We start from the raw sequence: 21,071 nt of genomic DNA, 5'->3' as shown, positions 1-21,071 counted from the left end.
TCCGCCGCGACGCCCACCGCCTCGACACCCTCTACACCGATACCCGACATCAATAAAGCTGGAAATGGTAACGTAGGTGTCAACTCACCAGGCTGCCCAGGGGCTGTGAGCCCGTCAGCCGGACCCCCATGTCCACGTGGAGAGGCCCGCCGCTCACCGTCCTCCAATGCTCCGGACTCCCTCTGGCGCTGTCCGCATTGGCAATGTGTGCACGGGGAATTCCGATTTTCGTCTGAGTAAAGGGGGGGTGACATCGCATCATCCAATTGGCCGAGGTCCAGTTCATGCCTCATCCGTCCCGCTGAACCAGCTCCGAGCTGTTCCGTCCCTGGCACTCCAACCACCGACCTCATCCTGCGACCTCTGGTCGTTTCCACCTCGACGACACCATGAGCCGACCCTCTGGCTGGCACATCACCATGCAGGGTCGCCGTTGCCCTTCCGCCACGTGCTGAAGAAGGAGAGGATGTGACCGGAAGTGAAGGCCGCGTCCTCCTCGCCGCTGCCGCCGGGCGCTGCCGCGTTTTGGGATTCCTCCCAGGACCAGACGAAAGAGCAGCGGCAGGCCGCCCTGGGGTCTGGCCTGCAGGGTCCACTGATGGGCTCCTCTTGCGCCGCCGCGCCCGCGGGATGTCTTCAGGACTCAGCCTTGCGGGCGGGCGCGAGCGCCTCGTGCTGCGCGTCACGCCGGGAGTGCCAGCCCTGGCCTGAGTCATGGGGGAAACGGGCTCTCCTCTTCTCCTGCCCGACCCCCTGGTACGCCGGTCCTGTACCTCGGCCTGCTCCAGCAGCCCCGCGACCACCGGCATGACAGAGCGCTCCCCGCTTGCTCCAGCCGACTCTGCTCGCTCCTGGACCGGAGCGCCCGATTGTCCCTGCAGCAGCGTCGCTACTCGTGCTCCGAGCCATCCAGGACCCTGAGAGGCTGCTGCGGCCCGCAACAGCTCCATAGCCTCCTCATCAGACGCAGCAGGGGTAACAAACATGTTCCTGCTTCTGTGTCCTGGCGAAGAGAGGGAGAGCACAAACAGGAAACAGGTACATCCCCTTCAATCCCCACCCCTTCTCACTCAAGCCCTCCTGCTGTCCCCCCCCCCTTTCCTCTCATAGGCCAGCCAACTCTGTGTCCCTCCCATCTATTTTAGTCATGGAGGCCTTCCCTTATTCCTTTTTTCTTCTTTCAGTACGGCCTCTTCTTGATTACCCTTGCCTATGACTCCACAGTGTTGATTATCAAAATACTGTTAGATCACTTTGTTTGTAATTCCTGTTTTGTGAAATCACATTATGCATTATCTCTGTATAGTAATACACTGTGACTATGATTACTGTATTGAGACATCACTGTCACTATTATTTCTATGTTGGTATTTCAATTTGGTCATTACTGCTGTGCTGTGACATTACTGTCTTTATTATTCCTTTGCAGAGACATAACTGTTTATTATCCGTGTACTGTGATATCACTGTGTTCATTATGTGTTTACTGTGACATCACTGTGTTCATTATCCCCGTGGTGGGATATCTTTGAGTGCACTAGCCAAGATCTATGATATAACTGTAAGAATCATTGCTGTGCAGTGACATAACTGTGTGCATTTTCAGGGGTGTATGTATCTGAGGTGCTGAGATTGCATGATGTGGCCCAGCGCTAGCTCTGCCGCGTAAGAGGATACCAGGGTTGCCAACATCCACTTCAGTCATTTCTGGACAACTTAGCTAAAAATCACGGATAGACCAAAATGTTTACAGACACATTACAAAATCAAGAGTTAGTGATAAACCTGATGTACCCCCATCATCTCTGTATATAACCCCATCATTCCTCTATATCACCCCCATCATCCCTGTATATAACCGCCATCACCCTCGTATATAACCCCATCATTTCTGTATATAATCCCCATCATCCCAGTATATAACCCCCATCATTCCTTTATATAACCCCAACATTCAAGTATATAACCCCATCATCCCTGTATATAACCCCCATCATCCCTGTATATAACCCCCATCATCCCTGTATATAACCCCAGCATCCCTATATATTACCCCCATCAATCCTGTATACAGGGATGATGGGAGTTATATACAGGGATGATGGGGGTTATACTCAGTGATGATGGGGGTTACATACATGGATGATGGCAGTTATATACAGTAATAATGTATATAACACCTATCAATTCTGTATATAGCCCCATCATTCCTGTATATTACCCCTAACAACCCTATATACAGGGATGATGGGGGCACAGTCTTAGCGGTGGTGGGGTGGAGTCCGCGCTCTGCCTTCTGGTGTAGTGGCACATACGCAGTGCAGACTTTGAGGAAAAAATAATAATTAATGGATGGTATTTTTTTCTGCCGGACACTACGGACGGCAGAAAAAAACACCTGTTTTTGCCGACTGTCCGTGAATTTACGGACGGTTGGCAACCCTGGAGGATACCAGTACTGGATGTTGCATGTAAAGTTGGTGAATGTGCATCAGGGCTTAGGAACTCCAAGTTACGTCTCTGGGTGGTGAATGCGCTAACAAAAAGTCTATGATTGTGGCTGCTTTGTTCCCACTGTATGGGCAGGATTTTTTTTTAAAAACATCTGCCTGCTGAGGTACATATATATGGTATATTATACAGTCTCGTTTGGTCTTCCCAGAAAGGTATAACACCCTTTTGTCAAGTTTATTTTGTAACATAGGATCAATTTGACCGCAAAGTTTAATAATTCAGTGAATACACACCGTTCAGCCATGACATTAAAACCATCTGCTTAATATTAGTCGGACCTTTGTGCCACCAAATCAGCTCTGACCCGGCAAGGAAAGAACTCCACAAGACCTCTGAAGGTGTCCTGTGGTACACAGTGTATGCTAGTGCCATCTCTTCCCCAGGTAAGCGAGGCACACGCACCCGGCTGTCCACATGATATAAAAGGAAATGTTATTCATCAGACCAGGCCACCTTCTTCCATTGCTCCATGGCCCAATTCTATGATTGTAGATGCTTTTGGCGGTGGACAGGGGTCAGCATGGGCACTCTGGCCGTTCTATGGTGACACAGCGCCAAACGTGGCAAGCTGCGATGTACTGTGCATTCTGACATCTTTCTCTTACATTTTTAAGACATTTTTGCTACAGTAGCTCTTCTGTGGGATTAAACCAGACATGCTAGCCTTCGATTCCCACGTGCATCAATGAGTCTTGGTTGCCTATGACCCTGTCGCCGTTTCCTCAGTTGTCCAACCTTGAATCACTTTTGGTAGGTACTAAACACTGCATACCTCACCCCACGAGACTTGTCATTTTGGAGATGCTCTCACCCAGACATCTAACCTTCACAATTTGGCCCTTGTCAAAGTCGCTCAGATCCTTACACTTGCCTACCTTTTCTGCTTCCAACACTCCAACAACTGACTGTTCACGCTGCCTAATATATCCCACCCCTTGTCAGACACCAGTGTAACAAGATAATTCATGTTATTTGCTTCACCTGTCAGTGGTTTTAGGGTAAGGCAACACAGAGCGGCAACCAGTCAGCCGAGACCCGACTGTGATGATGACAAAAAATGCGCCAACGTGCTGTTCGGCTCGGTTTTCAAAATGATTGTTAATGATGGCACGGTTTAGTTTTATAGCAGAAGCCACAACACAGTGCCAGATGTGTCAACCCTTTGGGAGCCTGAACAAACATAACAACATTAAATTGCGACTAAAAATACCTATTAGCTGGTAGTACACTAACAAAATAATGTCAATGTCCTCCCTCTACTTGGCCATATTTTATCTTCCAACACATACATTAACAATGGTTTTCCTTTTGTCTAATTGACAATGCAGAATACATAAAACACTGTAATTGCAGATCAAATGTGTGTATAATACAAGACAATCTTTCAAGGGACAATATGGGTCTAGAGCAACAGCAAAATATTGTTCATCTTATGGTCGGCAAGACGGAAAGATTTCTCTTGATGGGACAAATTAGCTCATTACTTGTTTGATATTGAAAAGCAGCATACATGCAAACACCTTGCTATGAGTAGAGCAATTTTACCATAATGGGTTTGTTTTAATTGCCCCTTATGGGACATTCTTAGTTGCTTGGCTTTAAAGGGGTCTCTTCACTGTCTATGGTGGAAAACCCCTTTAATGCTTAGGATCGTGGCCATTAAAACTAGCGACCATAAATAATGATGCGTTTTACCCAAATCAAAACATTTCCATCAGTCCGAAACAACAATATCATCACCATAGATGCAAAGATTATTTCTCTGCTTTATCATCACCTCTAATGGTCACCTGAAACATAGATGTGGCTACCAAACCAGATCTGACACTGGTTATATGTAAGAAATATAACATAATAAATAGCAATCTTGGTCGATAGCCATTTCTATTGATCAGCCTCTCTTCTTTTCTTGCATTTAACTCAAAACTTCCATAATTCCATAATTGTTTTGATATCTGGAAAGATCGGAACGAACGGTTTAGATGGCAGCATTACCTTTATATGTATGAGGTGATGTTCTAATAATGAATACATATTGGGTCATCGGTCCATAGTAAATCTTTATTTTGATGTCTACAATCACATTTCATGGCGCAGGAAGACAGGATGTTAATTGTAATTGGGCTTTTCATGAATGCTGATGTCATGACGGATCTTACAGGGAATGTCACACTAGACTTTCCACAGCACCAGCCGTCTCCAGACAAGGGACTGATGCAGCCAAAAAAGCAGCAGATTTCCTGCTTGCAAATAATGCGAATGAAGTCATTTCATTAAAGAAGACACTTCTGATACAATGGCCCAGTTCTATTAGATAGCCGTGCATTCTTATATAATCAATGGTCCTTACCTGCATGGTTTGCGGCTTCGCTTGGCACAGTCTGTATTAGAGAACTGGTCGTCTCTTTGCTGCCATGAGACTGTACCACAACCTCCTCCTGAGATGGCAAAAAAGCAGAGCACAGATCAGTTTCTAGGGCTTGTAGCTTCAGGAAGGAATTCTGCAAACAGAAGCAGAACATCAGGCTGGCTTCAAATGGCACTGAGATGTGATGGCAATCCTGTAATTCCCCAGCAGCAGCCGCACCAGCAGCAGGCTTCCCTATAACAGGATTTCCAGCTTTTAAAGGGGGGAAACCACCAAGCCGAACCTACGCAAATGTGACACGTGGGCTCTGCAGCGCTGCAAATCCTCATGTATATGGATTATTAATGACACCCGGGGATGGTGATTCCGTCAGACTGACCTCACTTCAATGTATCTGCTGCAGGGGGAGGGGAGATCAATTCTCACCATAGGCTTCCAGCCATTCATTCATGACTGTGACATCAGCATGTCCTGACTGCAGAACACACCCCCTGCCATTGATGAAAATGCACGCCATACCTTTACACTAGCATAGGGGTTATAGACGTGGGCGCTGCATGGAGCTGTCACAATAGAATTCATCTGCTGCCAGTGCCTTCTATCATATTAAAGCATGAACCCAATTTTTACCTTCACACACAAACAATGGCAGACTTCCCCACGGGTTTTATTTATTGTAAATCCTATTACGCTGCCAACTGATCAGATTAATAAAGGATCAGCATCTGTTAAATGAACAGCAGACCTTCCTGCAGATCACTGCCTGCGGCTAGCATACTGTGTGCATGTGTCTGGTTATATGGGCAGAGAAGATGAGACGTGCAGTGTAGCAGGGACACCTTTGTACACCAGCAGCGCTTGGCTGGGCACTATGAGTCACTCCAGCCTCCCCCAGATCGCCCATTAATGGCACACAGGGGAGCGGCACACTGCACACACGAGCAGATCTAGACTGCAGTGCCCACCACGGTTACTAGCATTCCTGTTTATGTACATATGTCCCCATGGTTATAGTCACCGGGTTCACAGCCAAACAAAGACTTGTGTTCTACTGCAGGTATTACCAAAAGCTGCTGAGCTTCATAGACAAGCAACAGATGGGGCTCATTATATGCATATACTAAGGTGACACCAAGGAAACATATCATATTCCCATTTTTTTCTCAACCTTTCGGCCCCGCTCACACAGTGCTGATTTGCTGAAAATTTTGCACACATTTTTTTAAGCCAAAACCAGAATTGGATCCAGGACATCAGACCTATAAGGACTTCCTTTATATATTTATTATGTTTAGATTCCATTCCTGGTTTTGGCTTAAAAGATAACACGCAAAATCATGAAAAAAAAAGCGGCACTTGTTTGGAGCAATTTTTCACGTGGTTTTTAACCAATGACAACCAAAAAAACCCAGCAAAAAACACTTGCATTTCAAAAGCTCTCAAAAAACCGAAAGCAGGAGCTATTCTAATATTAAGACAGGAGGGCTGTTATTCTCAGAAACGTTTGGTCCTGTAACTCAAATAATAATAATATTTTAGCTAAAGAAGAAATAGAAAAATAAATACTATAAATTGTACATACACGGGGTATTTTGCAGGAGGAATATCTGCCTCAAAATTCAGTTTGGAAGTTTGAGGCAGATATTCCTCTCCCTGCACGGCAATTTTCGCGCCGTTTTTCGCCCGCGGCCATTGATCGCCGCGGGCATAAAACAGCGTGAAATACGCTTTCTCTGCCTCCCATTGAAGTCAATGGGAGGTCAGAGGCGGAAGCGCCCGAAGATAGGGCATGTCGCTTCTTTTTCCCGCGAGGCAGTTTTACTGCTCGCGGGAAAAAGACGCCGACGCCTCCCATTGAAATCAATGGGAGGCGTTTTCGGGTCGTTTTTGCCGAGTTTTGCAACGCGGTTTCCGCGTCAAAAAACTCGGCAAAATACTCCGTGTGAACATAGCCTTAGTATGTTTTGTCCCCACATAGAAGCAGTAGCTTCTTTTACTACCTAAATGGACCTTGTTTTAGGTATATTCATTTATTTCTGGACACTAAGATTATATGCACACGTGACAGATTTTTTTAAGCAGAAATGTCTGGGCCTGTCCCACTCATCTTAGTGGGGCTTGCAGAGATCCATGCACCTGCTGCAGAAACAACCACATTCACATGTGTGGAATTCATTTTTCATGCACAGAAATTTCTGCCACAAATCCGCCACGTGTAAATATACTGTACATTAGTGGCAGTAGTGCTGAAATCTACTGAGATCTGCAGTCCCTGTGTGCCGCAGAAGATCGCTACCAGATACCTGTTTCTATCCATAGACACTTCAGGGGTAACGTCTCCACTAACAGTACATACGACTTATGGTTCTGGCATCAATTATGTGTAATGATGACATAACATAGAAACAATAATATCCCATTATTAATTAGAAGAAAAGCTGTTATAAACATTAGATACATTGTGGGTCGTACATGTAAAATATGCTGCATAAACACATATACCTGCACCTATTCTTAGGCACGTTTATGCATAGAGAAGTAGGGGTAAATCAGTTGCTGAACGATTGGGAGGGCACACCACATTTTTATGTTCATATTGAACGCCATTTTTTCACTGAAAAATTCTGTGATTGTATTGATTAAACCCCACTGAATCTATCCCTGTAAAACACCAAACAAATTTATTTTTCAAACATCATACAGACACTAGGTGAAGATTTATTAAGAATGATGTTTTATGCACCAGTCTCAATAAACATTTCGCTGGAGTAAGATGCAACACGTTTATTAAGAAACGAACGCCTCTTAATAAATGAGTCGCGTCTATCGGCCGGCTGTGTGGTCACCGCACGACTTTGCTTCTCCCCTCAGATTCTCACAGCAGGGCTGTGCCGAGCTGCATCAGTACCTTGAGCCGTGTCCTTCTGTAAGAACCTGAAGGGAGAATCGGAGCGAGATTTTTTTTTCTTTTTTTGTTTTATTGTGGAAGGAGTACAGAAGTGCAGTCTGATGGGTGAGTAGTTCGATCAGGGGGGGGGGGGGGGGGAGTCATGGCGCCTGACACAGGCCTCTACCTTGCTATGTCACCAGAGTGAAATCACCACTTTCCGATGTAAATTATATTAATTGTGATGGGCTGTAGGTGGTCCTGCCCCCATTTGTTAGGCCACGCCATTATTTCAAAAGTGCCAAAGGTGGACTAAAATGGCAAAAATTAACAATTTTCCCTGCAAATTGCGACTTTTCTACACCAAAAAAATTTGCCATAGAAAGGTTCATTAATTCCTCCCAATATAGCTTTGACGTGGTTTTATTTTTAATAACTGATTCATAAAACTAAAGTTAAACATTTAATTTCCACTGTATGTATTATCACTTAAGGACTCTCGGTTATTTTTTGCTGTTAGATCACAGTGGTCAAATGAGATCAGCAGGAGACTATCCAAGCACTGATATTAATATACGTACAGTAGTTATCCTATATGTTTGTACTCTATAGACGTAATACTAGATACAAAAAAAACCCCTGTGATCACAGAGAGCAGGAGGCCACAGCAGGAGCCAGGGTAATGCTGTTCACTACAGAGCAGCATAAAACCTCACCATAATGCATTATGCATTGTACACTGACATATACAGAGCAACCGCAGCAGTAAAGTGCAGTCTTATCACACGTTCTGTCTACCCTTATTATCCTGCAGGTTACAATGACAACAAACAGGAGACATCGAAGAGCATTGGTAGTCCCCACAGACATTTTATTAATGGTGCATCATATTTTAATTGTCTATGGCCAGCCTGCGGGTGTGCAAGTATAATGATATTTCTCCTGGATGACACCAAGCTATTGTACTATGAGAAATACTGCCTACAGACCTGTTACCTGCCTGTATTTTTGAAGTCCTTTCTAAGAAAATAATTTAAGTCTCATGCAACCCTTATGCTATGAAGTGTGACCTGCAGGTTTGATTAATCTGCTGCCCAATGGTCCCCCTACATCTGCGGCTGTATTCTGCAAACTCCCTCAAAACATAACAGTGGCTTGGTGACTTGTCCACATGGCTCGCTCCGATAAAAAATACACGTAAAGAAAAAATCTGCAAGTCAACATTACAATGGGTCGCTGCCAAGACAAAGTCTGCCATGTAGACCAAATGTAGCACTTCTTATTGACAGAAGATTAACGGCCTACCAAGATTTAGGTATTAGGGTAGAAACACAGGTAGTGGTCACTGTGGGTCCGCGATGTGAGCCGGCATGTGGTTTCACTACAATTTGTGGGCATTAACATGATTTATAATGTCAGTGCCTTTTTACATGTACAGTAAACAGCAATTTTATCAGCAAAAATGTCAGGACATTAACAGTCCTTTAAAAAAACACTGATTTGTAGTAAAAATGCTACGTATGTCCCTATACTTGGACTTTGTGTAAGGCAGGGGTGGGGAACTTTTTTTCTGTCAAGGGCCATTTGGATATTTATAACATCATTCTCGGGCCAAACAGAATTATCAACTTAAAATTTAGCCGTTATATTTGGTCAAACATTGAATTAACTCACCCCTAATGTGATGGCTGGAACTGCTTCACTTTGGTGTGGTGTGTGATGTTAGCCGGTATTGATGATGTTGCTACTGAGTCGGTCAGTCTGGAGCGGTCGACTCTTTGCAATAGTAAGTTTTGAAAAGAAGTGCTCACAGTAGTAAGTTGTTCCGACCTACTTAAAGGTGTTTTCCCATCAGGGACATTTATGACCTATCCACTGGATATGTCAAATGTCAGATAGATGAGAGTCCCACCTCTGGGACACACACCTATATCTAGAACTGGGCCCCCTAAACCCCATTCTACCTCTCTGTGTTCAACCTGATTTCCGACCATGAAGTAGAAAACAGCGTAGCTCGCTGAGCTACGCTGTTTCCGTAACCCCTATAACAGTGAATGGCATTTATGGAAGCCGCGTAGCATGCGAGTTACGCTGTTTCCGTAACTGCCATTTAGTTCTATGGGATTTACGGAAACAGCGTAGCTCAGCGAGTTACGCTGTTTTCTTATTCATGGTCGGAAATCACAAACTTCAGCCACAACACAAGAGGTAGAACAGGGTTTAGGGGGCTCCGTTCTAGAGATAGAACTGGGACCTGCACCTATCTGATATTTATGACATATCCTGTGGATATATCAAAATTGTCCTTGATGGGAAAACCCCTTTAAGTCACCTGACCTCACTTCATGCGTTTAGGACAGGTCCTATGTCTACGCTACAGCTAAATTTCTACATTTAGGCCTCAGCTAAGTTTCAAAATTTTAGGTCAGGAGCAGGAGGAGGGCAGATGGAGCCAAGTACTGTAGTTCACTACTAGTGAATGAGGATGCCTCAGTCTGAGTGAGGAGGTCAGTGCGAGCGGACCGGGAGTGGACCAATCAAGTCATCTGACTTGAGTCACCGGACCTCAAATCAGGTGACTCAGGCCAGGTGACTGGACTGGTCCACTCCCGGGCCGGCACGCACCGGCCTCACTCAGAACGCCGCTATACTTTGCTCCGTCCATCCTCCACCTGCTCCTAAATGTGAGTGAGTAGGGCAGACAGAGCTAAGCAGGAAATGACACGGCGGCAGCGGCGGTCTGAGTACGGTCGGTGCGTGGTGTGACGGGAGTGGACCAGCCCAGTCCCCTGACCTCACGTCATTGACGTGAGGTCAGGTGGCTCAGGTCAGATGACTGGACTGTGCCGGCTCGGGAGTGGACCGATCAGATGACTCAGGTCAAGTGACCGGACTGGTCCACTCTCGGGCCGGCACGCACCAACGTCATTTAGACTTCCGCCGCCATACTTGGCTCCGCAGAGCGGTCTGAGTGAGGTTGGGCTAGACCAAATGATTTTTGGGACTTATATGGCCTGCAGGCCGGACGTTTCCCACCCCTTGGTTAAGGGCTCATGACACAGCATCTTAGCATTGGTTCTAGGTGATAATGTCTCTGTATATACGGAATCTGACGAAGCATGCCACAATTTTTTCTTGTCAGATTTGAACAGAATACGACAGAAAAAACGTCATAGCTAATATTCTTTTTTTATATATTCTTATTTTATTCAATGCCAAGAAAAAAATGTGAATAAAGATGTATCCAGGGATATTATTAATGCTGTTTTTAGGGGGTTTACTTACAACCAAATTACAAAATGTAGCTATAATAGCTTCAAATATATGTGTGTGCAACTGTACAAATAGTTATTTCTATCCGCACAGAAAAATTATCTGATATTTGCTAAGAAGACCCCAATATAACAATGTTTTATATTGGTACAAGAGGAACTTATTTTCTGTGTCTAAATATCCGGATAAAAAATTATTGGAGCATCAGTCTGACTGGTGCTTACACAGTCACTACTTCAGTCGTTTTTAATTAAAGAGAAAATGCATGATGCCATGCTAAGGTTTTATCTTATCAATCATGCCCAATGACTACAGAGAGATGGGTATATAGTCAGATATGTAGACATGTTCTTACCTCACTTGCACGCTGCAGCTGCTCAGCAATGTCTTTTGCTCGGATCCGCATTATGGGACTGTTTCTGGAAAACAAATATAAATCAATTATACGTACCATTCCATTTTATAATGAAAGTGATAAGATTTGGTTTTAATACAGGAAATGCAGTCATCTACTTGTCTACATATTAGAATAAAACTACAATGATGCTGTTGGATTCAAGATTCAAGGCTGCTGGAGTGTATTTCAGGAACCAGACAACTACCAGGAACTTTAAAGAGAATTGACAAAGTTTCCATTAAGGACACGGCCAATTTTGGCCTTGAAGACAGAACAATTTTTTTATATTTCCCTCTTTGCATTCCGACGCTCATAACTTTTTAATTTTTTTGTGCGACGTAGCTGTATGAGACTTTGTTTTTTGCGGGACGAGTTGTACTTTATGTAGGTACCATGTTTTGGTACAAATACATTATCGTTTAATTTATATACATTTTTATTTTGGCGAAAATGCAGAAAAAAAGCAGTTCCGCTGCAGTTGTAATATTTATTTTTTACACCATACACCGATCATCATAAATAATATTATACATTTATTGATCAGGTTGTTACGGTCGTGGCGATACCAAATATGTCTATATTATTTCATGTTTTGGGACTTATATTCTAAAAGTTTATTTGTTGTAAAAAATTTGTATTTCTGTGTATTTGTTTACTTTTTTATTTTTTTATTTAACATGAATTTTTTTTTACATTAATGTAACTTTTTAATCCCATAAAGGGATTTCTCATTTTGGGCTTTGATCGCGTCACAGGGATTTTCTGTGACGCGATCACAGGGCAAGTCCCCCCCTCTTCTGAACGCCATGGTCAGCTTTGATCGCGGCATTCAAGGGGTTAACGGTGGAGAGAAGAGGTTCTCTTCTCTCCGACGTTCGAGCGGGGCCGTGGCTGTTTATTACAGCCGTTGCCCCGCTCCTGATCGCGTGCGGACACTAGCTGTCACAAAGGGCGAGAATGCTCGTCCTAATGCGCGAAGTACCCGCCGCTCAAGATGAGCATTCTCGTCATGTGTCGGCAACCAGTTAAAGGGGGTTTCCGAGTATAGGAAAAACACAGAAATGTACCTACGTATATGTGTCTGAATGGTCAATAGATGATGCCACCATAGCTAAGAAGTAGTTATTTTATTGCTCAAATATGTGCAGCACTGTTGTTTTCATTTTGATATGGCTTGATGAGGGCAGGATCACGATGCAAAGGACTACAGTTCCCATGATTCCTATTCCTTCTCACAAATATTGCTTCTATTTACAACTGTCAACATGCCCCTCTATTACAAGGTGTAAGCTAGTGCTGTATTCACTCACTGTCTGCTACTGGGACACAGCTCTGCTGTTTTTCTAGACTCTGCACTATCTGCTGCCCAGCCTGTGAAACACATGCGATACTAGATGGAGAGGGGAGATAATCAAGTGATCAGTGTACGAAAAGTCGCACAAGCAGTAGATAAACACCAGGAGCCGGGTCATGTAACTGCAAGTGACACTGGCTTAGGCTTCATTCACATCTGCGTCTGGGCTCTATTCTGACGTTCCGTCTAAGCTCTCCGTCAGAATGGAGCCCTGGCTGAAACAAACCATAGGTTTCCGTTTCCATCAACATTGATTTCAATGGTGACGGATCCCGTGCTAATGGTTTCCGTTTGTCTCAGTTGTGCAAGGGTTCCGTCGTTTTGACAGAATCAATACCGTAGTCGACTAAGGTATTCATTTCGTCAAAACGACGGAAACCATTGGCACTGGATCCGTCACCATTCAAATCAATGGTGATGCAAACGGAAACTTATGGTTTCCATTTGTTTCAGTCAGGGTCCCGTTCTGACGGGAAGCTCAGACGGAACGTGAAAACGGACCCTGGCGCAGATGTGAACTAAGCCTTACAGAGGCATATCAGCTACAGAAAGTACATTAGTGAGTGACTAATCTTACTGAAGGTAAACCATCTGCACACAATTTTTAAAGACCGGAAAACTCCTTTAAATTCTAACTAATAGGGAGACACCACTGTTATGGTATGCTCACGTGGAGTTTTTTGCAGGCAGAACATTCTGCCTCAAAATTCAGTTTTGGAATGGAGCGGAGCCCTAGCGCAGATGTGAACGAAGCCTAGACACTGTTCAGTGTTTTTATCAAGCCCCCCTGTTGTGCAGATATCAGTGACGGCACTGGTGTATGACCGCTCATTCACTTGGATAGGAGCAGCACTGCAGTTCTGCAGCACATCCGCTATACATTAGTCGGAACCATCTGCTTCCGGCACCAACAGTGTTGGTCCACTGTATTATATCAAGCCCAGAGTCAACAAAGCCGCCTGCCAGGAAATTTTAGGGCACTTCATGCTTCCCTCTGCTGACAAGCTTTATGGAGATGCGCTTTTCAAATTCCAGCAGGACTTGGCACCTGCCCACACTGCCCAAAGTACCAATACCTGGTGTAATAACCACAGTATCACTGCGCTTGATTGGCCAGCAAACTCGCCTGACCTAATCCCCATAGACAGTCTATAGGGTATTGTCAAGCGGAAGATGAGAGATACCAGACCCAACAATGCAGACGAGCTGAAGGCCACTATCAAAGCAACCTGGGCTTCCATAACACCTCAGCAGTGCCACAGGCTGATCGCCTCCATGCCACGCCGCATTAATAACACCTCAGCAGTGCCACAGGCTGATCACCTCCATGCCACGCCGCATTGATAACACCTCAGCAGTGCCACAGGCTGATCACCTCCATGCCACGCCGCATTGATGGAGTAATTCATGCAAAAGGAGCCCCGACCAAGTATTGAGGGCATATACTGTACATACTTCTCAGTAGGCCTACATTTCGGTATTAAAAATCATTTTTGAAATTGGGCTTATATAATATTCTAATTTTCGGAGACACAAAATTTGGGGTTTTCATTAACTGTTAGGGTATGTTCACCTGCAGTGAGCAAAAACATCTGAAAATACGGTGCTGTTTTCAGGCGAAAACAGCTCCTGATTTTCCGACGTTTTTTTAACAACTCGCGTTTTTCGCAGGATTTTGCACGGCCGTTTTTGGAGCTGTTTTTCAATGGAGTCAATGAAAAACGCCTCCAAAAACGTCCCAACATGTGTCCTGCACTTCGTTTGACGAGCCGTCATTTTACGCGCCGTATTTTGACAGCGATGCGTAAAATAAAAGCTTGTGGGAACAGAACATTGTAATTCCCATTGAAAGCAATGGGCAGATGTTTTTAGGCGTATTAGGGGCGTTTTTTCAGGCATAATTCGAGGCGTAAAACGCCCGAATTACGTCTGAAAACACTGCATGTGAACATACCCTTACCATAATCATCAACATTAAAAGAAAAAATGCTGGAAATAGATCACTCTGTGTGTAATGAATCTATATAATATGAGTTTCACTTTTTGAATTGAATTACTGAAATAAATTAACTCTTTGATGATATTCTAATTCATATATACACATACTGACTTTAGATAAATAGCCAAATTGCCAGTTAGATAGGCATTCTGAATATATACAAAGACTAAGTTTATAACATCTATATCTTTAACTGCTAAAAATAATAAATTCTTACACAGGATAAGTAATATATTTGGTCAAATAATTTGCTAATTTGACACTTGAAGCTTTATAAACATAATCCTGAGCAGTTTGTAACCCTTCTTAGTCACCTGTGGTTATAACTTGTAGGGGGAACAAGGCATTCTGTAATAAGAAGAGCTCTTCCTCAGTAGACGGTGCGGAGTAGTGTGCAGCCAGGTGACATAACACAGGAGTCAAGCACAGATCTCCACAGATACAACACTTATTTGCTTGAGCTTCGTCACATGCTGTTTTGTGTCAACACATTTGTTCATAGTGTTGATTGACTGTGTGTTTACAGTAATAATAAAAATGAAGAGCTCCTTATACAGGCTCAAGTTGGCTATACACTTTAGCCTGCGTTCACACCTGTGTCAGGGCTCTGTTCATGGGTTCCGTCAGACCTTTCCGTCAGGGGAACCCATGAACGGAATCCAAACTGAAACAAACGGAAAGCATAGGTTTCTGTTTGCATCACCATTAATTTCAATGGTGACGGATCCGATGCAAATGGTTTCCGTTGTCACCATTGTGTAAGGGCTCCGTCGTTTTGACGGAATGAATAGCGTAGACGACTACATTATTGATTCTGTCAAAACAACGGAACCCTTACACAACGGAGACAAACGGAAACCATTTGCACCGGATCCGTCAACATTTAAATCAATGGTGATGCAAATGGAAACCTATGGTTTCCGTTTGTTTCAGTTTAGAGTCCGTTCATGGGTTCCCCTGATGCAAGCTCCGACTGAACCAATGAATGGAGTCCCAACGCAGATGTGATCGAAGCCTTAGATAGATGTTGGCAAAACCCCCATACTCATGCATGCTCATTGAAATTTAACATGCCCAATCCTTCCCACAACATCTACCATTTGTAAAAAATTGGGATACCACCATACATATTACATGGTTCTACGGTTCCCACCCAAATCAGTGGGTTCAGCTAATGTACTGTATATGGGCACCTCAAATTTATTTAGATTATTTTTAGAAAAAATATATAAAGCCACTAGTAAATTTAAGTGGCACGGTTGCTTAGTGGCTAGCATTGTGGTCTTGAGTTTAGGTCTGACTAAGGACAACATCTGAATGGAATTTGTATGTCCTCCTTGTATTTGCATGGGTTCCCCTCACATTCAAGAAAAAAAACAAAAAACAGAGACAGCACGAATCAGACCAAATTGATCAATATGGCACTAGGAGAATAAATTTGGCGCAACCCTCTATAGATTTCCTGTCCTTATGTCATCTTAAGTTTGGTGCATTTTATGATTTCTTTTAACCACTTCCCTTTTTGAGAAAAAGTGCGTAAAACATAGTATTAAATATGGAGCCATGTTTTTTGGTGCAATGCTTGGCAGAATTCTGGCGCTTTTTGTTTAGTAAATCTACCCTGTGTTTCTGTAGCATTCTGGTGAAAAATTATTTTTGTATTTCTCTCATTCATTTCTTGGTTTAAAAAGTGAGGGCAGTGTACTATTTTAGGGTGCCAACGGCACTTGTACATGTCACTAGGATAGAAGGTTGAAGTTGACACTAGATTGCATTATGAGGGATGACTGTAATATTGTAACACATAGCCAGTACCGATTCCACCTTAACCAGTCTACAAGTGTCCAAATATGTGGACTTGCAATACTTATATTCATATGTCTTGTACTTTGTACCTTATCTTTCCTTATCCAGAAGCTTACTAATTTATGTCTGTAATAAAACAGGATTATTACTACTATGTTCTCTATAATGCTTTTAACCCCTTTCTGCCACAGCTATTTTTCATGCTTTCACTTTCGTTTTTTCCTCCCCACCTTCCAAAAGCCAAAACGTTTTTCTTTTTTCTTTGATATAGCCATATAAAGGCTTGTTTATAGTTTTTTTTTGTTTTACTACCTTTGTGAGGAAAAAACTAATTGTTAAAAATAAAAATTGTGTTTTGTAGCCATATTCTGAGAGACATATTCTGAGAGACATAACTTTTTTTTCCGTCAACTGAGCGGTATAAGAGCTTATTTTTTGTGGGACGAGCTGTAGTTTCTATTGGTACGATTTTACATGAGACTTTTTGATCACTTTTTATTCAATTTTTTTTGTGGGAGATGAAGTGACCAAAAAACAGAGAATCTGGTGTTTAAGTTTTTTTTATGGCATTTACTGTGTAGGTTAAACAATGTTATATTGTAATAGTTCGGACTTTTACAGACTCGGCGATACCAGTTATGTTATTTTTATTTATTTTTTTAAATGCGCTTGGGGAAAATGGGAAAAGGGTTCTATTTTTTAAATTTTTAATAATTTTCTTTTTTACATATTGAAAAAACGTTACCTTATTTTTACTAGTCCCTCTAGGAGATTTGAACCAGCGATGCATGATATACTGCAATACTAATGTACTGCAGCATATCGTTAAGATGACAGGTGGCAGGGCTTCATAGGAATACCAAGATGTCAGACCTGGGGGCCTTCATTAGGCCCCTAGGCTGCTCTGCCAACCATTTGCACCCCGTAATTGTGTCCGGGGGGGGGGGCCAAAACAATGTCACAGGGCGCCACCCCCCGTTTTTAATGGCTTAGATGCCGCAGTCGCTTCTGAGCATGGGATCTAAGAGGTTGAATGAACAGGATCCCGCTCTACATTGAAATTCCAGATATTACACACACAGCCGACACACTCATTCTATTGAGCGGGCTCAGCAGTTTATATACAGCGGATGTTGGTAAGCAATTAATGCTCTTCTTCTTTTAGCTTATAATGTATCTTGAAATATCTGCAGTGCATATTCTTAACTTTCAGGAGTGAGAAAGTTAACAGAAAGCCGCAGGGGAATTCGCAGTGGCAAATCCGCACCAAATCGTGCAAATTCTAATGCAGATTTCCTGCTATAAATAGCATGGGATAGTTGGGGGCCTAGTACAGTTTTTGCATTGGGGCCCCAAGGCCTCAATCATGCAAGAAGGTGGGGGAGAGCTCAAGAGTGAGTATATTTTCTATGAAATTGTCCATAGTAGAGATACGAAAATTACATTGTGTCAAACTAACAAAACAATGTAAGGCTCTGTTCAGACTGGTGTCATGGACTTTTTTGTGATGTCATCACGCTTATTTCAATTTCCACCAATAAGAGGGCAGCACTGTTTAGATAAAACAAGAAAAAAAACAGCACTTGTTGTAATGGTCATGCTGACTGTGACGTCATAAAGATACATTTCTTAAATTTCTACCAATCAGAGAGCAGCACTGGGTATTAATAGCAGCAGCCACCTGGTCTGCTCAGTCTGGCTTAGGCTTTGTTCACATCTGCGTACTGCGTTGGCCTCCTTCACAGATCACAAATGCGGGACAGAACCGTGCTGCATGAGGAAACCCGATGTAACCCATTAATGTGGGTTAGGTTGGGCGCCGCTGGTGTCTGTCATGCAACGGATCCGGCACTCCAGGTAATTTCATTGATCCTCTACTATGATAGAGCACCGGAAACATCGAACGAGATGTGAGCAGAGCCTTACTGTCTTGTGCAGAAGATTTTCTGTTTATTGTGAACATGTCAGGAAGAGGAAATTGCAGAGGGAAGAGCAGAGCCACTTCCATAAGCAGCAGAACATCCAAAGATTGTCTGAAGTTTCCAGTTGGGTGTATTGATCGCTTGATCAGGGGACTGTAGAGTGCGTACACTCCTACCGGGGGGGGAAGTGGCTTCACCTACTCACCTTCCCCATTAATGGCCATACCTTTTCCCAAACCCCCTGTCCCTCTAATAAGACTCAGACACTTGGGTTGGATAAATTTGGCCACAGCAGCCATTTTATTTACAAACAAACATCAAGAACAACAATTTACAAATAATAATAACAATGGAAGGGGAGTCCTTGGAGCTACAAAAGTCTGTCACGAAACAGCCCACCTGCATAGTATTTTACTCCCAGCCGTCACCCTACTGGCTCAGGGGCACCGTTATACCTGCAGTTGGCTGACCTCAACCGCAACCACTCCCCGGGACACCACCCAGCGGGAGCCCAAATTGACCACTCCCCGGGACACCACCCAGCGGGAGCCCTAATTGACCACTCCTCGGGACACCACCCAGCAGGAGCCCAAATTGAGCAGACTACCAACCATAATAAATTGGGGAGGGACCATACCCCCTATGAATCCCCCCCCCCACAGTAATTTACCACCAACTCCAAGGACCCCCAATCCGCCATACAACTGCTGCGACATTGCAAAACTGTTCCACAGCATCCTCTGGTACCTGCGGAAAAACAAAAACAACGAGCAACAAAGCGAAATACCAAAATAGTCACACAGATGAACACATCATTTTGGGAGGGAGGGTGGGACAAGCTTCCCTGTGCTGTTACTAAAGATGGCGACGCCTTTTCCTCTCCTACCCTTAAGTAAACTGACCTCGCCCCCCTCACATCCGCCCCCTCCTAACCACACCCCTAACTCCTTAACTCCTTCCCTTCCTAACATCCCTGATCATGGTGGCCTCCCCCTATGGCATTCTGCCGGGTCCAGCCTGTACTTGATCAGGGGACTGTAGAGTGCGTACACTCCTACCGGGGGGGGAAGTGGCTTCACCTACTCACCTTCCCCATTAATGGCCATACCTTTTCCCAAACCCCCTGTCCCTCTAATAAGACTCAGACACTTGGGTTGGATAAATTTGGCCACAGCAGCCATTTTATTTACAAACAAACATCAAGAACAACAATTTACAAATAATAATAACAATGGAAGGGGAGTCCTTGGAGCTACAAAAGTCTGTCACGAAACAGCCCACCTGCATAGTATTTTACTCCCAGCCGTCACCCTACTGGCTCAGGGGCACCGTTATACCTGCAGTTGGCTGACCTCAACCGCAACCACTCCCCGGGACACCACCCAGCGGGAGCCCAAATTGACCACTCCCCGGGACACCACCCAGCGGGAGCCCTAATTGACCACTCCTCGGGACACCACCCAGCAGGAGCCCAAATTGAGCAGACTACCAACCATAATAAATTGGGGAGGGACCATACCCCCTATGAATCCCCCCCCCCACAGTAATTTACCACCAACTCCAAGGACCCCCAATCCGCCACACGAACATACTTAGACACCTTTAAGTATGCGAGCCCCCACCCAACGAGAGGGCCCTTTCGATACCTTCCTGCAGGCGCAGAGTCCACAGGTCGATCCCCACGGCCGTCAGGTGCACACCATCACCTAGCCAATAATTACCCTGGCCATCCTCGAAGTCATAATGACGCACGAAGACCCCCCCATTTCTCACCACGAAACCCGAAACTGCCCGATTAACCTTAACCCTGGCTTTATTCAACCGCTGCACCGATCTAGCATGCCGCCAAACCTTCCGCGGGACAATCTCTGACCACACCACCTTAATAGCCGGGAAAACGGACCATAACCTGAGTAGATCGTATTTTATATCCCTGATCAATTCCCGAAAAGGACGACTACCCAAATCGTTACCCCCGACATGTAACACCAAGACATCCGGGGCCCTGTCCATCAGCGCAAACCGATGCACGTCCGGCAACACCCGACTCCACAGCATCCCCCTACTCCCCAGCCACCGCACGACTACATCCTCCCGCCGAAAACCCAACTGCCGCCCGTCTGGACGAACATCCGCCCGCTCCGCCCCCCAATGAACGTAGGAATGCCCGACGATCCACACCAATCGGCCCGCGGGTCCTGAAAAATAAAACCACTGATTAACAAAACGAGTAAGGATGCAAGCGAAACATGGAGGAGGAGAGAAAAACGATGAGGGGAGCCGGAGGGAGTGTAGAGAAGGAGGGATTACGACTGGACTATCATATAAACTGAGGGCGCACATACAGCTGGAAGCGGCGGGAATCCCATCGACCTATCTGCTTTACCACTTCCTCACCCAACCCCCATGCCACCGCCTCCGTCGCTGCCCCAATCCGAAAAGAATGGGGGGAAAACAACGCCTCCTCCAGTCCCAACTTCCGCTGACACCTACGAAAAACCCACGTAAACTGATACCGGGACATAAAGGACCCATCCTCATGACACAACAA

The 21,071-nt window shown here is 44.5% G+C and overlaps 1 protein-coding gene across 1 annotated transcript in view; it reads right to left on the bottom strand.

Moving 5' to 3' along the window:
• Positions 1–21,071, bottom strand: part of FAM13C (family with sequence similarity 13 member C) — a 302,988-nt gene that overhangs the window by 38,221 nt on the left and 243,696 nt on the right. Inside the window, exons 11-12 of the mRNA XM_075841177.1 lie at positions 11,398–11,461; positions 4,865–5,015 (exon numbers count right to left, since the gene is read on the bottom strand). Coding sequence (XP_075697292.1) covers positions 4,865–5,015; positions 11,398–11,461 — 215 coding nt within the window. The remainder of the gene's footprint in view (positions 1–4,864; positions 5,016–11,397; positions 11,462–21,071) is intronic.

This window comes from Rhinoderma darwinii, chromosome 11, assembly GCF_050947455.1.
Source record: "Rhinoderma darwinii isolate aRhiDar2 chromosome 11, aRhiDar2.hap1, whole genome shotgun sequence".
Lineage (NCBI taxonomy): Eukaryota > Metazoa > Chordata > Amphibia > Anura > Rhinodermatidae > Rhinoderma > Rhinoderma darwinii.
The sequence above is the reverse complement of the archived record's forward strand: the minus strand, read 5'-3'. Positions and strand labels throughout refer to the sequence as shown.